The sequence below is a fragment of the Lobosporangium transversale genome (assembly GCF_002105155.1).
Source record: "Lobosporangium transversale strain NRRL 3116 chromosome Unknown BCR41scaffold_20, whole genome shotgun sequence".
Lineage (NCBI taxonomy): Eukaryota > Fungi > Mortierellomycota > Mortierellomycetes > Mortierellales > Mortierellaceae > Lobosporangium > Lobosporangium transversale.
The window spans coordinates 62,970-80,391 of NW_019028998.1; the positions used below are offsets into that span (position 1 = coordinate 62,970).

At 42.0% G+C, this 17,422-nt stretch overlaps 7 protein-coding genes and 1 non-coding gene across 8 annotated transcripts; 5 read left to right on the forward strand and 3 right to left on the reverse strand.

Annotated features, from left to right (window-relative positions):
• Window positions 1-76: 76 nt before the first annotated feature.
• Window positions 77-1,578, reverse strand: BCR41DRAFT_77224 (hypothetical protein). Its single transcript, XM_022031014.1, has 2 exons — window positions 852-1,578; window positions 77-761 (listed from the first exon to the last, which is right to left on the reverse strand). Exons 1-2 carry the CDS (start codon window positions 1,428-1,430, stop codon window positions 186-188), a joined length of 1,155 nt encoding a protein of 384 aa, XP_021880968.1. The 5' UTR covers window positions 1,431-1,578; the 3' UTR covers window positions 77-185.
• Window positions 1,579-2,561: 983 nt separating this feature from the next.
• Window positions 2,562-2,632, forward strand: BCR41DRAFT_t77. The gene has a single exon. It is a non-coding gene; the product is annotated as a tRNA-Gly (tRNA).
• A 104-nt stretch (window positions 2,633-2,736) lies between these two features.
• BCR41DRAFT_354186 (PPPDE putative peptidase domain-containing protein) lies at window positions 2,737-4,088 on the forward strand. The gene is made up of 8 exons (XM_022024269.1): window positions 2,737-2,820; window positions 3,002-3,047; window positions 3,158-3,193; window positions 3,284-3,368; window positions 3,489-3,571; window positions 3,666-3,690; window positions 3,803-3,861; window positions 3,938-4,088. The coding sequence occupies exons 1-8, from the start codon at window positions 2,773-2,775 to the stop codon at window positions 4,063-4,065; spliced, it is 510 nt and encodes a 169-aa protein (XP_021880969.1). The 5' UTR covers window positions 2,737-2,772; the 3' UTR covers window positions 4,066-4,088.
• Window positions 4,089-4,121: 33 nt separating this feature from the next.
• On the forward strand, window positions 4,122-6,145 carry BCR41DRAFT_422360 (hypothetical protein). Its single transcript, XM_022030146.1, has 2 exons — window positions 4,122-5,791; window positions 5,900-6,145. Exons 1-2 carry the CDS (start codon window positions 4,393-4,395, stop codon window positions 6,067-6,069), a joined length of 1,569 nt encoding a protein of 522 aa, XP_021880970.1. The 5' UTR covers window positions 4,122-4,392; the 3' UTR covers window positions 6,070-6,145.
• Window positions 6,146-6,232: 87 nt separating this feature from the next.
• Window positions 6,233-8,797, forward strand: BCR41DRAFT_322978 (kinase-like domain-containing protein). The gene is made up of 4 exons (XM_022021490.1): window positions 6,233-7,206; window positions 7,305-7,378; window positions 7,465-7,928; window positions 8,048-8,797. Exons 1-4 carry the CDS (start codon window positions 6,327-6,329, stop codon window positions 8,727-8,729), a joined length of 2,100 nt encoding a protein of 699 aa, XP_021880971.1. The 5' UTR covers window positions 6,233-6,326; the 3' UTR covers window positions 8,730-8,797.
• Window positions 8,798-10,435: 1,638 nt separating this feature from the next.
• On the forward strand, window positions 10,436-11,424 carry BCR41DRAFT_422362 (hypothetical protein; the record flags this gene model as incomplete). Its single annotated transcript, XM_022030147.1, has 1 exon — window positions 10,436-11,424. The coding sequence occupies exon 1, from the start codon at window positions 10,471-10,473 to the stop codon at window positions 11,422-11,424; it is 954 nt and encodes a 317-aa protein (XP_021880972.1). The 5' UTR covers window positions 10,436-10,470.
• An 836-nt stretch (window positions 11,425-12,260) lies between these two features.
• BCR41DRAFT_386698 (hypothetical protein) lies at window positions 12,261-14,140 on the reverse strand. Its single transcript, XM_022027821.1, has 3 exons — window positions 13,095-14,140; window positions 12,645-12,935; window positions 12,261-12,531 (listed from the first exon to the last, which is right to left on the reverse strand). Exons 1-3 carry the CDS (start codon window positions 13,653-13,655, stop codon window positions 12,463-12,465), a joined length of 921 nt encoding a protein of 306 aa, XP_021880973.1. The 5' UTR covers window positions 13,656-14,140; the 3' UTR covers window positions 12,261-12,462.
• A 375-nt stretch (window positions 14,141-14,515) lies between these two features.
• BCR41DRAFT_370953 (PLC-like phosphodiesterase) lies at window positions 14,516-16,164 on the reverse strand (the record flags this gene model as incomplete). The annotated part of the gene is made up of 4 exons (XM_022026566.1): window positions 14,516-14,774; window positions 14,874-15,411; window positions 15,515-15,896; window positions 16,024-16,164. The coding sequence occupies 4 exons, from the start codon at window positions 16,162-16,164 to the stop codon at window positions 14,516-14,518; spliced, it is 1,320 nt and encodes a 439-aa protein (XP_021880974.1).
• Window positions 16,165-17,422: the final 1,258 nt, after the last annotated feature.

A 17,422-nucleotide genomic window follows, 5' to 3' on the forward strand; every position in this document is an offset into this window, starting at 1 on the left:
TGAGTGCATTCGGCAACTATCCCCATTTTTAGAATCAACTTGCAAGAATGTATGCAAGAAAAGTATTGTTACCAATGGGAGTTATCATTGTAAAAGCATATGTATATTTCTCGGAACAACCAAAACACTTTATAGTGTTTTGAGCGTTAGAAGTCTCAATCCCACCTATTTTTATATCTCTTTGATTACCGATAACTCTCTCTACCTCTGCTCCTTGATCGATCCCTTGATTTACTTCTCGATATGTTTCTGCTCTCGCTTCTATCTCGATTCCTACTCCGACTGAACTTTCGGTTACGTGAACGATAAGGCGGTGATCTACTCCATGATCGAGTCCTAGATCTGCCTCGAGAAAGAGATCGAGAGTATGAGTGTAAACTAGAACGCCTTCTTGACCTAGATCTGCTTCTGGACCTTGAGCGTGCATATGTCCGCATCCGGCTATTCGATTCGCTTCCCCTGCTATGTCTCCCACGGCGCTCAGAGTCTTTCTGACTTTTAACAGGTTCTTTAGAATAGGCGCATCTTCGTTTCACTGCCACAGATTTATAGAAATCATCTAAACAACCGTCACCCCAGCCTTCATTCTTAATGCTGTTCGCATTGTTTCTATTGTCTTCAGTGATTTCACTTCCGTTCCCAACACAAGGAGAGTTTGAAAGGAACTTTGCTAAATGTTCCAGAACAGTACTAGAGATGGCATCACTTTTCATCGGTATGGAGACATATGCTGGGAGAGGCTCATAATATTCAGCGTCAGGCTATACAAAGATATGCCAAATAAGTCAGTCTCGATATTGAATAAGTTGCTAGGTATACTTCGTTAAAAGAATAAAAATAAAAAGATTTACCTCAATTTTTGACATCATTAATCCAGCAGGTAGATCGCGGGTGAGCACGTCTCTATGAGTAGGTTCAGGTGCCAGCTGAGGTTGTGCTGAGACGAAGTTTGGACCTGGAGCTTGAGTTGAGCTTAGAGCTGGAGGTGAGTGGGAAGAATGATACATTCCTGGGGTAGGAGTCAACGGTTGCTGATAAGCCAGCATGACCTGTGGATGCTGTGGATGCTGTGGTTGCTGCTGGTAAGATAAATGCTGGAATCCGGGTTGCATAACTTGCTGTGGGGGTTGATGGATGGGTGAGGCGCTGTTTTGTGCAAACTGTTGTTGAGGCGTTGGGAGAAAAGGGAGTGGAGTGTAAGAATGAGGCGGTGGATTGTAGGGATGGGGCTGTGTAGGTAATAAAGAAACAGATGCAGACGGCCATGGAGCAGGATGAGGAGATGGCAACTGTTGGTGCATTTGAAGAGCGTATGGAGGTTGCTGAGCTTGAGTAGGATGATGACTCTGTTGATGCTGTGGAGGGAACTGAGGTGGAGATTGCATCTGTTGAGGGACCTGTGGGTACGTGTATGACGCTACAGAAGGCATTACAGGGACAGAGGTGTTGCCAGTAGTCGGTGGCTGTAGAAAGGGAGGCCGTCTTACATTTGCCTCCAGAGTATCGACCACATGCGTTGGAAAAAACTCCTTATTTCTCCAGATCTCCAGGACCTAATGCATAGACCATAATAGAATGCTAAATACACATCGAAAACAATACCAAAAATATAATAGCCATCCATGCCCTTAGATTCCGAGTACGATTGTAGTCCCACCTTCATGATGCGCTGCCTTTGAGAATCATCAATACCAGGGAAAAAGTAAGCAACACGTAAGATAGGTACAAGATGTGGATAGATCGCATCCATGATCCACCTTTGTTGTTTTCGCTCACTATGCGCTCAATCATGGCACGCAGTAAAGATTGTTAAAAAACGAAGATCAGTAGAATAATGTCGCAGTATTACAGCCAGTCTTTTGCCACCCAGCTCACCTATGCGAGAGAATGTCGTTTGTGAGATACACAATGTGAAGTTTCTCATTGAAGCTTGCGCGGGATATGGCTATGGCCACCATGGCACGCGAAAGCAGGTCGTATTGCATGGGTGTCTGACAATGGTGAACTATCCAATTTTTACCAGCCTAGTGTTTACTGTACCTATTAGTTTTAATCCAACAAGATCGGTTGTCACAGGCAAAAGCAGAGAACGAGAGTCTTCAAATACTGATGATATACCTGAATATTCGCCTGTGAGCAATCTCTCATAAGCAGCTCGAGGTGATCTACAAGGTCTTTTACATCTGCCTTCGTCATCCCTTTACTTTGCTGAACTAAGGCGTCGAGCGCCAGTTGTACCCCAGCAGCACTAGCATCAGCATGTAAGAGATGATGCGCATTTGGTTGTCTAGGCAGGTAAGAATCCATATCACTTAGAAACCTTCAAACACTGTAGAGATGCTATTTATTGTGTATAAATGTCTCCGCGTTGTCTGCAGTCCTGCAAATGTTCTAGATTCCAAATGAATTTATTCAACAAAACCGATCATCCAAGGCATCGAGTCTGTACAGTCGGAGGCAATTGTCAATTTATATATTGGAGCCCTAAATTGCACGTGGCCATGGCTCTTTCCTAAATTTTGCTACTTATATTATTAAAAATCTTCTTAAAATTCATTGAAGCGTGGTTGGTTTAGTGGTATAATTACCGCCTGCCACGCGGTAGACCCGGGTTCGATTCCCGGACCACGCATTTTTACCAGCTAAATAAATGGTTTTTTTTAACTTTTGTTTTTCATTCCATCTTTGCCGCCATTACTTGCTTAGTCTTTACTTTTCTCTCTTGAATTAGATTCCAAAAAAAAAAAAAAAAGATTGTAAAGGTTGTACATCATGACATCTACAAGACGGACCCCAGTTTATGTTAATGTCTACGACATGGTGCGTATGGATTGTCGAAATGAAAAAAAAAAAAAAAAAAAAAAAAAACCCCTTTGCTTAAAACAATTTGGCTTTTCTCATATCCTCACCTACAATAAAGTTATCAATTCGACTAAACACTGGTTTTCTATATCTTCTCTTTTTTTGATACTCAATGATTCATGGTGTTTGTCGTACATAGATTCCCTCTAATGTTCTGACAGCGATCGGCTACTTCATGGGTCTGGGTACGGCGACACTCAATTTGGAGTATGTTTATAGGATGTTCCTTTTCTTCTTCCTCGTTCAACAGTCACTCATCCAACACTGTTCCTCATTTTCATTGATCCCACCACAGGAGTTTTTCACTCTGGGGTAGAAATTCTTGATAAAGGTTAGCAATCGTGCTCCAATGTTTCACTAATTGCTTTCGAGTGACTACCAGTTTCCTAACAGTCAATTATCTCTCCACAACATGTTCCAGAGTTTAGCTTTGGAGGACATGAAGAAAATACCACAGGGGTCTTTTGTGTGCAACCTCGTGTAGGGCCTGAAGGAGTAGTTTACAAGTATGCTAAGTTTTCTTTTGTTCTCCTCATTTGGAAAAAAAAAAAAAAAAAAAAAAAAAAAAAAAGGTCTTTAAAAGATCTCAGTCATGTACTCTTATTTAACGAATGAATGAATGATAGAGAAACCATTCTGGTCGGCTTTACAACAAAAACAGATGCTGAGATTAATCAAGTCATTCAGATATTATCCAAGGAATTCACAGGTAAAAGAAATCTGTAGGGACAAAGCAAAGAATGTCCATAGGACCATTTCCGTCGCAACCTTATTTACAGAAAAAGGATCTTACCTGTTAATAGGAGATTCGTACGTATTGTTGTCCAGGTGAGCCCCCATGCAGCTTTCGAGTTTTCGAGTCTCTTTTTTCTTTTTCTTTTTTCTTTTATTTACTATCCCACGGCACTCACGCGATATTTATTCATTATATACTTGCCAGAAACTGTAATCACTTTTCATCAGAAATGGCGTACCGTCTTACTGGATCGAGGCCTCCAGGCAAGTTAAAAATTCGATGGGACAGCTGCTTGTCCTGAAATGCACATAATTTAATGGCGTTTTTTTTTTTTTATAGCCTGGATTAATCGTGCAGCTAAACTAGGGACCATGTTTCCATGTGTTGTACCACAGGGCTGGATTGAACCACCGTTGGCGGAAGAGGAGATTATTCGCGATAGAGAGACACTCTTGCCTAGAGCATGAATATGAGAAAATATGGCATTTGGCTTTTTTTTTTTTTTTTAAAAAAAAAAAAGAAGCTTAAGAATTATAAAATACACACTCATAAACAGATCAGATTAATGAATCGGGCTATTGTTGCACATTTTTTACCTTTTTTACAAATGTATGTGAGGGCGTCTTATTTGCAATAGCAGATCATGATAGACTCATTATTCCACATCCAGTCTCATTACATTTACTCAAGGCTTTCCTTATTCATCGATTTCTCCCATTGTTTTTCCTAAGAGAAATAATCTCCTACACTCGTGCCTCTTTTTTTATTTAATTTTTTATATATAAAGGAATTAAATGAACAATCAAGATGCTACAGATGGCACAAATCTGAGAAGGGAACATCATCCTCAGTGGGAAGAGTCTGGACAACGACCTAATCAACAATCTTCTAGCCAGAGTCCCATAGTAGTCCAGCAGTCCGCGTTGATTAACCCCTTCACAGCAACATCGCGAGTTACACGGCAGAGTGCAAGGCTGTCAAGTCAGACCCCACCACCTACAGCCATAGAAACCAGTGGGCAAGAGAGAGCTCACTATGAATTAGGATCACTACATCGTTCAAAACGGTTTCGTCTTCACGGACAGCCAGCTTTATGGTCAGAGAACCCTTTTAATCTGAATGCGTCTCCTATTAGGCCATGGAATTCAAGTTTTGAGACACTTAGTGCTTCGGGATCCTCAACTTCAGCCCACCGAGCTCAACCAAACCCGATGACCACAGCAAGCGACAGGGGGATTTCAGGCTCTAATTTGTCGAGTTCCATACCTATGAAAGAGGAGTCAACGATGGAGAGGGATATTGCAGACATCATGGTTGACGAACAATCGCCATTATGGATTATTGCTGGTCGGAAAGCTCTTTTGAAACTCAAACATGGTGTTGGTCATGTGCAGGACATGGATTCTTCAGGTGGGACTACTGAACCGTTTAGAAGAGGAGCAAATCAGACTCACACATTGAGAGAAGATTTCAGCGCTCACTCAAGTTCGGGATCAAGGCAAAACGACTATGAAAAACCTGTATCGTCAAGTCCAAATGAACCATCTGATGTGAGAGATAAAAACTACGAGGGAAAGGACGACGACAACAGCAACGCCCACCTTAGCAACAACATTGTTGATATTGGTACCGACTACAGCTATGATTATAATCAAAGTCAAAGCCAAAACCAAAACCAAGATGTGGCAATAAATGTTGATGAGGAGTTACAGAGCATGGAAGAGCGTGTCCAACAAAAGCTCCGAAAGCTGATGGCGAACTCTGGGAAAACCAAAGCAAGTTGGAGCAGCAGCACTAGCGCAGGACAAATTAGTCGCGATGGACGTGAAGGCGAAACATTTTTCCAATATAGAAGCATTGGGGGCGGCGAGTCATCATTATCATCAATATCATCCCCTCTACTCACTTCATCATCTCGAGGACATCAATATCGACGACGGTACCTGGAGGATCAAGAGGCCGCGCCTGAGTTGATGGCTGTGGATGATCTTGAAGTAACAGACAGCATGCAGGAGCCAGAAAAAGAGGGAGACCTAGAACCAGAGCAGAAATCGAAAATAGAGCAAGAGGCGAGGTTTTCAGAAATTTGGGAGCGGTCTGAGTCTGAGGATACGCTGATCAAGCGAACCCTAGAGGCCGAGTTAGAGGTTGAATTGGAAGTCGAATTGGACTCTGAACGCGCTGGATACAAAGGTAAAAGAAAGTATGATTTGGCTTATTATATGACAGAATGATTCTTCTAGATTTGATTATTAATGCTTTTGTTTTTATTTATTCATTTCTTTTTTCTTTTAAACATAGCTGAACATTCCAAGGTTAGCAGGCAAATATCGAATAATGAACTTAATCTAGACTCTGCATTGGAGCTGCCCATAAACTTACCTGAGGTGTTGGTCACACGAGACGAGTTAGAGTCTCGGTTTTGGATGTATGGGCCAAGAATTGCCAAACCACAGCGCATGTTCCTGTGAATCTTTTTTTGTTTAAATCTCAAAATTGTACCATAGTCTATGTACCCAATCGTCAATAACAAACACTATCATTTTGATGACATCTTAATTGTGTCAGTGTTGCCTGGTCTGTGTGTTAGGCTGTGCCAACAGGGATGAAACTCACAATTGCTTGCATCAAATTCTTTTTTCTTATACCATTTTGACATTCACACTCATTTCGCTCGCTCGTTCATTCACTTATTCACACGTTCATTTTTTTATTTCTTATCCACACCATGGAATCAGCACGGTCTCCGTCGTCTTATTATGCCACAGCTGATATCCAGCCTGGTATGCAGGACATGGCGCTCGAGCACCCACATGAACCTGTCAGTAAGAAGCAACAAGAGGGATTCCATATTAATACAAGTACCACAACAAATAGGTCTATTGTACCTTTGACAGCTGAGGCCTTGGCTGCTCAAGGCAGTAGGAAGGCTAATAGTAATTTCCATTCAAGTGCCTCAATTGCAGCTGCCACACAGTATATTCCTGAATTGCATCTACAAAGGCGATCACCTGCCCCTTCGGATCAATACGTACTCTCGGAGCGTCCTTCTTCTATAATGCCAACAACCACTGCTGCAATACAGCCTCGAGGCACATGGTCTCATGTTCTAGAAGAGATCCCTTCTGCAAAAGACAACTTTGAAAGCTCAGACAATCATCATATTGGCTCAACTGCGCGATCCCACAAAAGCCATTCAGTGGCCTCGTCTAATTCAGACACAGCTCAATCCTCAGGGCACTCTTCTGAGAACGAATGTAAAGATCGTTTTGAAAGACTACCCAATGGTGGACATCGACATCATCTTTCAGCACCAAAAAGGCATCAGCACCTTGTAACACAGATTCGTCGCCTGAAGGGATTGTTAGATGGCGGTAAGAAGGACAGAGAAAAAGATAGGGCAGAAAAAGATGAAAAAAAGGAAAGGCATAGCCATAGGAATGGGCACGGCGTTCTTCGAGAGGCACTGGAACACCCGTTATCACTACTGAATGAAAAGATTGAAGATTTTGAGAAAGAGCGAGGTCATCACCATCATGCAAACAAGCACAGTATCAAGGAGGAATTTGCAGCCAAATACGGCGATTTACAACAAGTTGTTGGCCGAGGTTTGTAGCTGTGTATGAAGCGGAAACTGAACCTTCAATTGATTAGCCACTTCAGTGTTTAATGACGAAAAAAATTTCTGAATGAAACATGAATTTAGGCGCATTTGGCATTGTGAGACTGTCTGTGAAGAAGGACCCTGAGACTGGTGAGGAAACTACATATGCAGTCAAGGTAATAAAAAAGACAAACATGTATAGCCTTTAATTGACAATAGAATCACTCGCTTAGAGGATATGTCTTTTTTTTTTTGACCATAGGAATTCAGACATGATCACAATGAAGCACAGAGAACGTATATGCGTCGTTTGACAAGCGAGTTCTGTATTGCATCGTCGCTCAGGCATATCAATGTGATCCAGACTCTAGACTTACTGCAGCTTCATGGTGACGCTTTTAGCGAAGTGATGGAATATTGTCCAGGAGGGGATGTCCATTCCCTGATCGCAAGTTCTGGGACTTTGAGTGAGACTGAATCAAGTTGTTTCTTTGCACAGTTAATCAACGGGGTTGCATTCTTGCATTCCATAGGGGTTGTGCACAGGGATCTCAAACCCGAAAACCTATTGTTGACAGCGGATGGTTGCATCAAGATTGCAGATTTCGGAAACAGTGAAGTATTCAGGATGCCATGGGAAAAGAAGATTCGGTCATCTACTTCCATCCGTGGTAGCGGGCCTTTCATTGCACCCGAAGAGTTCACAACCAAAACTTTTGACGGCCGGTAAAGAGATAATGAGTGTCTTTGTTATATATCATATGGATATTAATCAGATTACGATATATAGTAGCTCATATACATTTACTCTTTGTTCCATACTTCTGCCTTTGGACATACAATAGCAAAGTAGATATGTGGGCTTGTGGGATCATCTACATGTGCATGAGACGCGGCCGCTATAGTTGGGCGGAGGCATCTAAAGGCGATCCTAACTGGGATGGCGTTCTTTACAAAATCGAGCGATGGCAGCAAATGCAAGAAGCCTTGCCTGAAGTTGATCAGAATAAGCAGGCCCATGGCCATGCGCCTAAACACATTCATCTGGATGCGATCGAGCAGACGCTGCATATATCGCTAGGATGGCCCAATCATATTTCAGAAGTTCTCAACCATCTTTTGGACCCAAATCCAAAGACTCGCTGGCAAGCTGGACATGTCCTCGATAGTGAGTGGATGGAGAAAGTCGACAACTGTCATCCAGCGGAAAGACCTGCGGACCAAGTCCTTAACGAGAGTGATTTCGATCCTGCTCCAAGTCAGCGTGTTGGATCCAAAGTCTGGGAGAATGATAATGGAGTGATGGGCGACCAAATCATGAATGAAGTTAAAAATCGATGTGATAAGGGATCTCAAGTTAACGACTCGAATGGTGCAAATGCTAATCCTTTAAGACACTCAGCTGTTTACGATAAAGATGCCGTGCTTTCGCCTTCTATCTCTCCCTCTTCATCTCCTCCATCTCCTACCGCTCGCGTCCCTTCCTCCGTTCCTTCTGCTGATCAACACCATAAGATTGTTCTTTAAAAAGATCTTTTAGCTATTTATGTCATCAGGACCTTTCTTGCATATAACTGTACAAAATAAAAGAATCCTGAAATATCTGTAGACAATAATCGAGCTATTTAAGATAACCTGCAAGCGAGTACCTTGTCTTATTCATGTAGCTCTATGTCTTTACCCATAGGCCCTCGCCTTAACCCTCCAGGCCCCCGTCAGTATTTTCACCTTCGTTTGCAATGCCACTGCTAATCCAGTCATCACCTCCGCTAGTGTAACGGGCAGATTCTGGCCTCTGGGGGCGCTGGTATCCGTATCAATCTCGTTGTTATCCATGTATTGTCCGTCCACAGATCTTTGAAAGCTTCTGCTCTTCTATCGTAGAGCGCTCGGAATCGGCGACAAATGCAGATGTGCACAACGTCAAGTACAGCTTACACGGCAACTTCAATTGGGATTGGACCATCATAGACATTAATATCACAGGTGTTGATATTCAGTGGTTCATTTGGCTGGAAGACTGGTTATTTGTCTGAGTGGTTGTGGCAGGTTGTACCAGACACCCACTCCGTGTTCCCGATACTTTCCTCCGAATTGTCATTCTCGGCATCATCGTCATTCACATCATTTTTAGACTAGGTCCGTTGTCTCTACTATTATCATCGTTACGGTCATCACTTATATACACCTTCTGAATCTTCATTCTGGATTGTTCCTAATCGTAGTTAATAACGTTCCAACCCATCTCAGTAACACTGTGTCATCCACACAGCAGTCCTGATGATCTGTTGTATGACCTCATAACTAACTAGCCTGGCCAATACCTGCTTGCATCACCTGTATTAATGACAGGGCAGCACCATTATTAGTTCTGACAATCTGTGCACTAAGTGACCCAAAATATTGCTATCCATGAGTTTTAGGCAATGGCATAAAATTTGGAGTGTCAAGGTGTGAAGGCGAGAAGAGGAAGGTGACGGGTGGGTGAGGGTTGCTGTGTCTGTATTGGTAACGAGAGGATAGAAATCGGTGACGTCGCTGGCATCGTAAGCAGATGTCAAGGAGATATATGGATGAAAGAAGGAAGTGAACGCCTACTGAAAGCAGTAGGGAAGAGCCGACTGTAATGCTCGTACCTGACGTCGAAACCTTGTAACTTGTAAGGACACATAGTCCTCGACAACTCGAGTAGACAATGAAGATAGTGACGATAAAGGCTTGTAAGGGGCCGGGTGTCTGGACGTAGAAGCAATGGTACAGATATTGTCAATCCCAATGAAGCGACTGAAGGGAAGTTCATGATGGCATTAAGGCTCTTTTTTTTTTGCTCTTCAGCCATCTGTAGCCTGCCGGATTGTGGGATAAGAAGGTTTGATGATAAAAAAATCACTTGTCGTCCTTTACCATCTATGTGAGAAAAGATCTACCTGAGATCGATTAATACTTAATGACTTGGAAGGTGCCTACCGAGAAAGTAAGATCCATTGCCATATGTGTATACATTTATATATATCAATATGACATTGCTTAGTCTGTTTTGAGGCTAGAACAATTGAGCGATCTGGAGCTGTTAAACTTAATTTCAACATGCATGAAAGTCCAATGTCATTGCCTAGACCAAGTTTTCTTTCCACTTGTTAAAATGGGAAAGTTCAATAAAATCTGTCACTCTCGCCTCTTTCTTTTTTCCTTGATTGTTAATCGCGCCCACCTTCACTTTCTCCCCTCTTATACCTTCGTTCACGCTTCAGCAGCATATCACAGTGGAATGGGGGCTGTTGGTATTCAACGACTCAGAATATTGATCCTGCTCCTCACCATTACCGCGTTCACTCTGGCATGCGTGTGTTTCTCTGAGTGCTACAGGAACCTAGACGAAGGAGGGGCCCCCGTCACCCTTTCCGTCGTCATATTTTTCTCATACTCTTATTCTCTCAAGGGAAAACCAATTGTCGGAAGATCCGTTCGTGCTTTCTGTATTTTTGTATTGTCGGCACTCACTGTAGTCAGCTGTCTAGCTTTAGATCCAACCAACTCGAGGTCGAATGCCGACTACTTTGGATATCCACTCCTTGTTCCTGGGTTCTTTATGCTCATCGATATGGGTTGGACTCTGTGGGACACACGGCCAAAGCAACCTAATGGAAGTCAAGAGTCCAAAGAGAGTCCTGATATTATCATTATCAGCCCTGAGATACCTCATCGTAATGGTACTGCAGTGTCACCAACACAATATGTTTATCCTCCTCTTCCACAGCACCTACAGTCACAACCTCAGGAATTAATGCCAAATACACACTATTTCGCCGTGGACCCACCACCACTAGAAGTCAAAGGAGGACCTCAGCCGCACCCCGAAGAAGCCTCGCCACATCTACTGCAAAACCGAGAGGTACCTCAATTATCTAGATCACCACAACCAACAGCACTTCCGTCATCGCAAGCGCCACAGCTCCTGCCTCAGGCGCCTCAATTGTATGGGACACTTCAATCCCAACCTGAAATGGTTACTCCGCATTTGTTGCAAGATCGAGTGATGTCCCAACACTTTCAACCTCAAACATCACAACCAACAAAACTTCTATCACCGCAAGCACCACAACTCCTACCTCAAGCACCGCAATTCTATGAGATACTTCAGCCTCAACCTGAAATGACCTTTTCATATTTACAACAAGGACAGGGGATGCAACGATCGCCACAGTTCTATGAAACGTCTTAATAAGGCGAGCTCTGGCCACATGCACCGCATGTCACAAACCTGTCCATAATTAAACAAAAAAATATAATGCTTTTTCAATCTTTATTCTGAAGCCCTTAAAACTGTCCCTTAATCAAGTTAATTCTGAGACCAATGACAAGAAACGGAAAGCGATCGGACAGGGAAATGTATCAAACTTGAAAGACCTTGCGCTCAGCCATGAACGCCTCAAAAGTGAAACTTGCCAAAATGTTTAAATATATACAGTCGACTCCCTCTAGGTGCAACGCTTTGGGCGGTCCTTTTGCGTTGCACTTAGACAGTGGTTGCACTTATGAAGAGTCACGTGAAGTGAACTGTATGGGGCATATCAATAAAGACACATCTCATATTCATGAAGCAACAATGCTTCACAAGCCCCCAGAACCCTAGCCACTTTGACAAAGGCCTCAAATCATTAATGCTTGCAAGAAAAATCAAGAAAATCTTATTATGAACTTGCAGCAATTATGTGATTAGATCAGTGAGACTGAAAACGTTCAAGTTCAAAGTCTTCAGTATCCAGGTTACTCAGTCAATCCGAAAAGTTGACTAGCGATGATGCGCTGCTCTAGTAATTCCAGGATCACAGCACAAATGGACTCTGTTCGATGACAAAAAAAGCATTGCAGTCTGCAAAGGATTTACAGAAGTGCCTTCAACAGTCCACACTTGACATTTTTTTTTCCTGGTTCCTTGATCGTATTAAATTAATACATAAAATAAAATAAATATATATATATATTTTGTCTTCTCTCTGTAAGTGCAAAAATCATATAGTAAACCTTAAATGTGGGCGGAGGAGGTCGTTGCACCTAGCACTTAGACAGATTTTGCACTTCGCAATAAGTCCCAGCCTCGGGACCAAAAAAATCGTTGACTGTATACTATACAATGCAAGATCGAAAGGAGTTTTAAAATTCTTTATGATGAATAAATTTCCGGTGAATGTGGTACATAAAAAACCCTTGCATATGGTAAGCAAAATAAATAATTTAGAAATCTCTTTTGCTTAAATCTTTAGTTTAAATCAATGAAACTGCCAATCTTTCGGATGATCCCCTCAATACCGCTGGCAATTTGCCCAATCTATATGGAGTTATGTGAGGTACAAAAAAATAATATTTGTAAGCGAAACTATTCTGTCGACATAAGGATATTCATGTTTGCATTTTTTTTAAAAAATAAAATAAAAAACTTACATCAGTTGGACAGGCAAAACTAGTCGATTGATTCTTGAGCGATGGTGATATTGTGATTCCAATGATCTTTAGTTTAGCTTTAACGTCATAGTTGATGGTGATCTGCCCATTGGTTGATCCTAAAAGCCCACATCTCGAAAGAATATTCTGTACAACTGTGAATCCGGGGTCCTGGCGACGATTATATCTGGCAGAAACAGGGAACTGGATCGTCTTAGTTGATTTACTAGGAAACTCGACATGAGTAATGTTACCACCTCCAATCGATGGTTCGTATCCAGGATAATAAGCCTTTAGATAGGTCAAACCATATACAACAGAATAATAAATTGTTAGATTTGTGCGTTTTCAATCCTTCGGATATTTCCTCTTTTTTGGGAACATGGAAATTCATTCTCTGGAATTAGCCTGCAACACTGAATAAAAGAGCTTTTTAATTCCAACACCTACTGTTACAACAATCGACTCAAAGTTGAAGCTAATAGGATTGGGATTCTTGACCTGAATGTTCGCCACCATATCTAAGCCAAGGGTGGTATTTCCTTGATTGAACGTGAATATCGGGTCTCCCTCAGGTCCTAAATAATCAACGGTCGGCATCTTGAACACTGCAAAGACCAAGATCACAATTACGATAATGACAAGCAGCAACAGAATGCACAGACAGCATGTCACCCGCCCACACGTTGTCCGGATACAAGGAAAACACGGCAAATATTTAGATCGCTTCTTGGAAGGTTTAATGAGTTTGACGTCTTGATCCTCGAATCCATTATAGTAGCGTGGTTGGTTGTTGGGCTCAGCAGCAGGAGCAGCAGCGGGAGCAGCAGCAGTTTCATCATAGTTTTGATTGTAATAATCGTTGTTGTAGTAGTCTTTGTTACTGGTGTTATTATTATTGTTGTTGTAGACATGTTGATAAGGTAAGCTGTAGCTACCTTGCTGTTGCGTCATGTCGCGCATTGCATAGCTTTGTTGACCTCGATCGTAGCTATTATACCTGTTTTCCATGACGTCGTTTCGGAGACTAATGATTGGTTTTTCGCCCAGGGCTGTTGAACAAAAATAAATGCAATTTACACTTGTAGTGGGATTTTTTTGTTTTTTTGTTTGGCTTCGCTGTTGTTTGAACGATATACTTTTATGCTTTATCGCCTGCTAATTTCCTGTAACTGTTGTAGCTGTCGTTACCACTTTTTTTTTTTTTGTATCAAGTATTTGGTAGAAGGATAGGGGCAGTACAAGTATTTAAAGTACAATAATATTAAGTATAGCAAGAATGTAAGAATGAGAATGAGAATAAGTGAATGAATGAATGAATAAATGAATAAATGATTGAGCAAATGAGTTAATGAGTTTATGTGTGGAGAAAGTTTTTGCCGAATAAGAAAGCAGAAGAAAGGAGCAATAAGACTGAAAGTGTATAGGAAAGCCAGTCAAATGGGTCAGATAAAAAGGACAAAAGAGCAAGAAAAGAGAGAGATGAAAGAGAGGAGAGAGAAACAGTGTGAGTAGATAAAGACAGCAGCCCATTGATGATCATCGATCAGATAGACTTGACGCTGTCAATGTCCATTTCATTCTTCTTTATTGCACAGTGTATGCATGCAGCAAAGAGGGAAGCTCTGACATAAGCTGCAAGGGTGCAAACTTGTATTACATGAACATGTTTATTATTCTCATGTCTTGTCACAGTTTTTTTTTTTATTTCATCTTGCTATGCTGCAATGCTCAATGTCATCATGTTAAATTTATTGAACCTTGCCCAAATGCTATAACAGTGATTCCTTTGGTTGTACAAAAAAAAAACTTGAAAAAGGAATCTATTTTACTTCATGCCTCGTTGTTTATTACATTAGGATTGATTTTTACTAAAACGGCGTGATGGAGTCGCCTGCTTTGACCCGTGCAACATTCATATCATTATACCGGTTGACGACTGGGAAGAGATTACCCTCCCAATAATGATTGACTCGCACTCGGTACCAATATGGCCATTTAGAGTAGCAATAATCCGCTAAAGCATCCAGTAAGGCCGAATTGGTCTGCACTGCCAATGGACCAATGCATAGCTGCGGGATCTTGCCTTCCTTCAATGATCTCAGAATATCATCCTTCAAAATACCAAGACTAAGTAAATGGTAAACATTAAAATGAAGTACATGTAAGCGAATCGAGCAAGAGTTCTGTATCAAGCAACCAGATTTGTGATTGTAGTAATTTGCTTACTTGATATCCATCTGTTGCCACAGTACATACGACCCATCGGTGGGTGGACCCTTCGTGCACCAGTTATAATATGACTGATTCAGCTCTGCTGGCTGTGAATCCTCGCTCGTATATCTGAAGCCATCCAGCTTCCATGTGTCTTTATGATTTGCCCACTCTGGCTTCGGGTCTGGGATGGACCAGTATGTATCCCCCATGAAGATCATGATCCGCTGGTTTGACAAGATCATATCACGAAGTTTTGGCCATGGATCTGAAAGACTTTTGCGTGGCCACATCATCAGTTGACCTGTCGGTAGTGTAAAGTATTGGAGTATTTTGGCCACAATGAATTTGGACATGACGCCAGCGTCACCGTCATTCTGGTTGAATTCGATTGTCAGGACCTCGTACGGGTTTGCGAGCATGAACTCAAGAATTTGACTCATGACAGAATCAAGTGTTACTCCGATAGCACGGGTTGCTCCATAGCCATGACACATGACGATCTGAGTACCATTGTTGATCAGGCACGTTCCTAGATCCAGGAACCGAATGCCTAAAAAGATATATATAAACATAAGTATCTAGACATATCACATGGTGGACACCATAAAGTAAAAAAAAAAAAAAAAAAAAAAAAAAAAAAAAAACTTCCTTACCATCATTAAGTTGTTGTAAAATTGGATGTCCCGGTTGGTTGTCCCATAGACATGGGACGGCCCAGTTGGGGATTACATCCAAGCATGCAGAACCCCATAGCGTACAGACCTCGAGACTACTGGTACAGATCTGTTCCCAACCCAGACAAAACTGCTCTGTGGACTCACATACAGATGAGAAGGCACCACAAAGCCAATGCATCCATTTTGGGAGACGATCCTGACAACTGTTTGACATCTTGGTGCATCGTGTCTCCCATCCTTTCGTGCAGTTCTGTGCCTGTGCAGTACAAACGGTCTTAGTCTGAAGACATGTTTCAGTGGCTAGTGCGCAATCGTATTTGAGGTCGTATGCAGCACTGTTGTGAGTTGCTGGGTATGTCTGATAAGAAGAGTAAAAATAAAAAAAAATAAAAAAAATAAATAAAAGGATTAATCGTTGCGAAGGTGCGTTTGATGAACATTTAAAATAATAGGGAGTTTTCCATCCGTCGTGATATCCTACGTACCACCTGGTTGTAACGCAAATCACACAAGTCAGCTCGACCGTTGCAGCGCATATCGGGACTGTCGACTGCTGCTAATGCTTGGAATGATGAGATTGGCTGTGTGATATTATCCATGACGGCCATGGACATGTTCCAGGGCATAACTTTGCCTCCTTCGCCTCGCTTATGCAGTACTGTCTTTGTTGTACTAGCACTGACGCTACTACTCTCAGACCCACCATATATTTGTTCCTGCCGTAGAAGACACTCTGTATTCCATCGAGGATGCTGCTCTTGCGCAAGGCGTGACTCTATTTTGGGCCTCTGTTCTTTCTGAATTGAGAGAGAGGGGATGGTTGGCAGTGGTCCCCGATATTTTATTGTTGTTGGTGTTGATGCCGTTGCTGCCATCACTTGCACTGGTTGCCAGAGACATGATAACAGTATTGCTACCGACATCAGCATCATTACCATTCCATAAGACGAAGAAGAAGAGTTGATAATATGACGACTCGTCTTCATTTTCTTTGCGATTGTCTGGTTGGTATTCTTTGATTGAACGATAAATTTTTTCGATAGGTTCCCAGTTGTATTCGGAGATTTATGAGAACCAGATCGCAGATTTTGTACACTAACTCCCGCGATGGCCACTGCTAGGAAAATCGATCTGTCTGCCTTCTTTTTTTCCTCTTTCTGCGACCGTTGCTGCATATTTACAGTGATCAAACTCTGTCGAACATATTCTGCTTCAGAGCTATAAACTTGACATTGGCCATATTCCATCGACATTGTTGGTGCTGATGGCTGTTGGCTCCAAACGTCTGTTGATAGACCATAGTTTCTCCTCTGGCCATCCTCTTGGTGAGAATTTGTAGATCCGTAGGGCCTCCGTCGTCCTCGGTGTGTCTTTAATGACATGGTAATAGTAGTGATATTGAATTATATCAGGATATCAGAGTATCAGAGTATCAGAGTATCAGGGTATCAGGGTATCAGGGTATCAGGGTATCAGGGTATGAAGGTATCAAGGTATTGGGTGGGGAGGATAATTAGCGAAGTACAAAGGTTGAATAAATGCGAGCTGAGAACAGTGAGGAAAGAAGAGATTGCAAAGTTGAAAATGAAGAAAAGGGTTGATAGAAAATAAAAAAAATAAAAAGAGAGATTATGAGGATGAAAAAGAAGAGAAAGAAGAAGTGAGAATGTCAATTGCAAAATAGTCCCTTCCTACCTGCCCATGGCCTGCTGAAAAAGAAAAAAGAGCATTTGGTTTTTGTTTACGTTGGATGAACACAACGCAGGGGTCAAGAAAGAGCTAATGCAAACACAACTCAAAACATTTGGGAAGATGTCAGGTGGGATACAACTGTGCCTGAGTTTTTTTTTTGCAACTCCATCCCGCCATCTCCACGATTCGTCC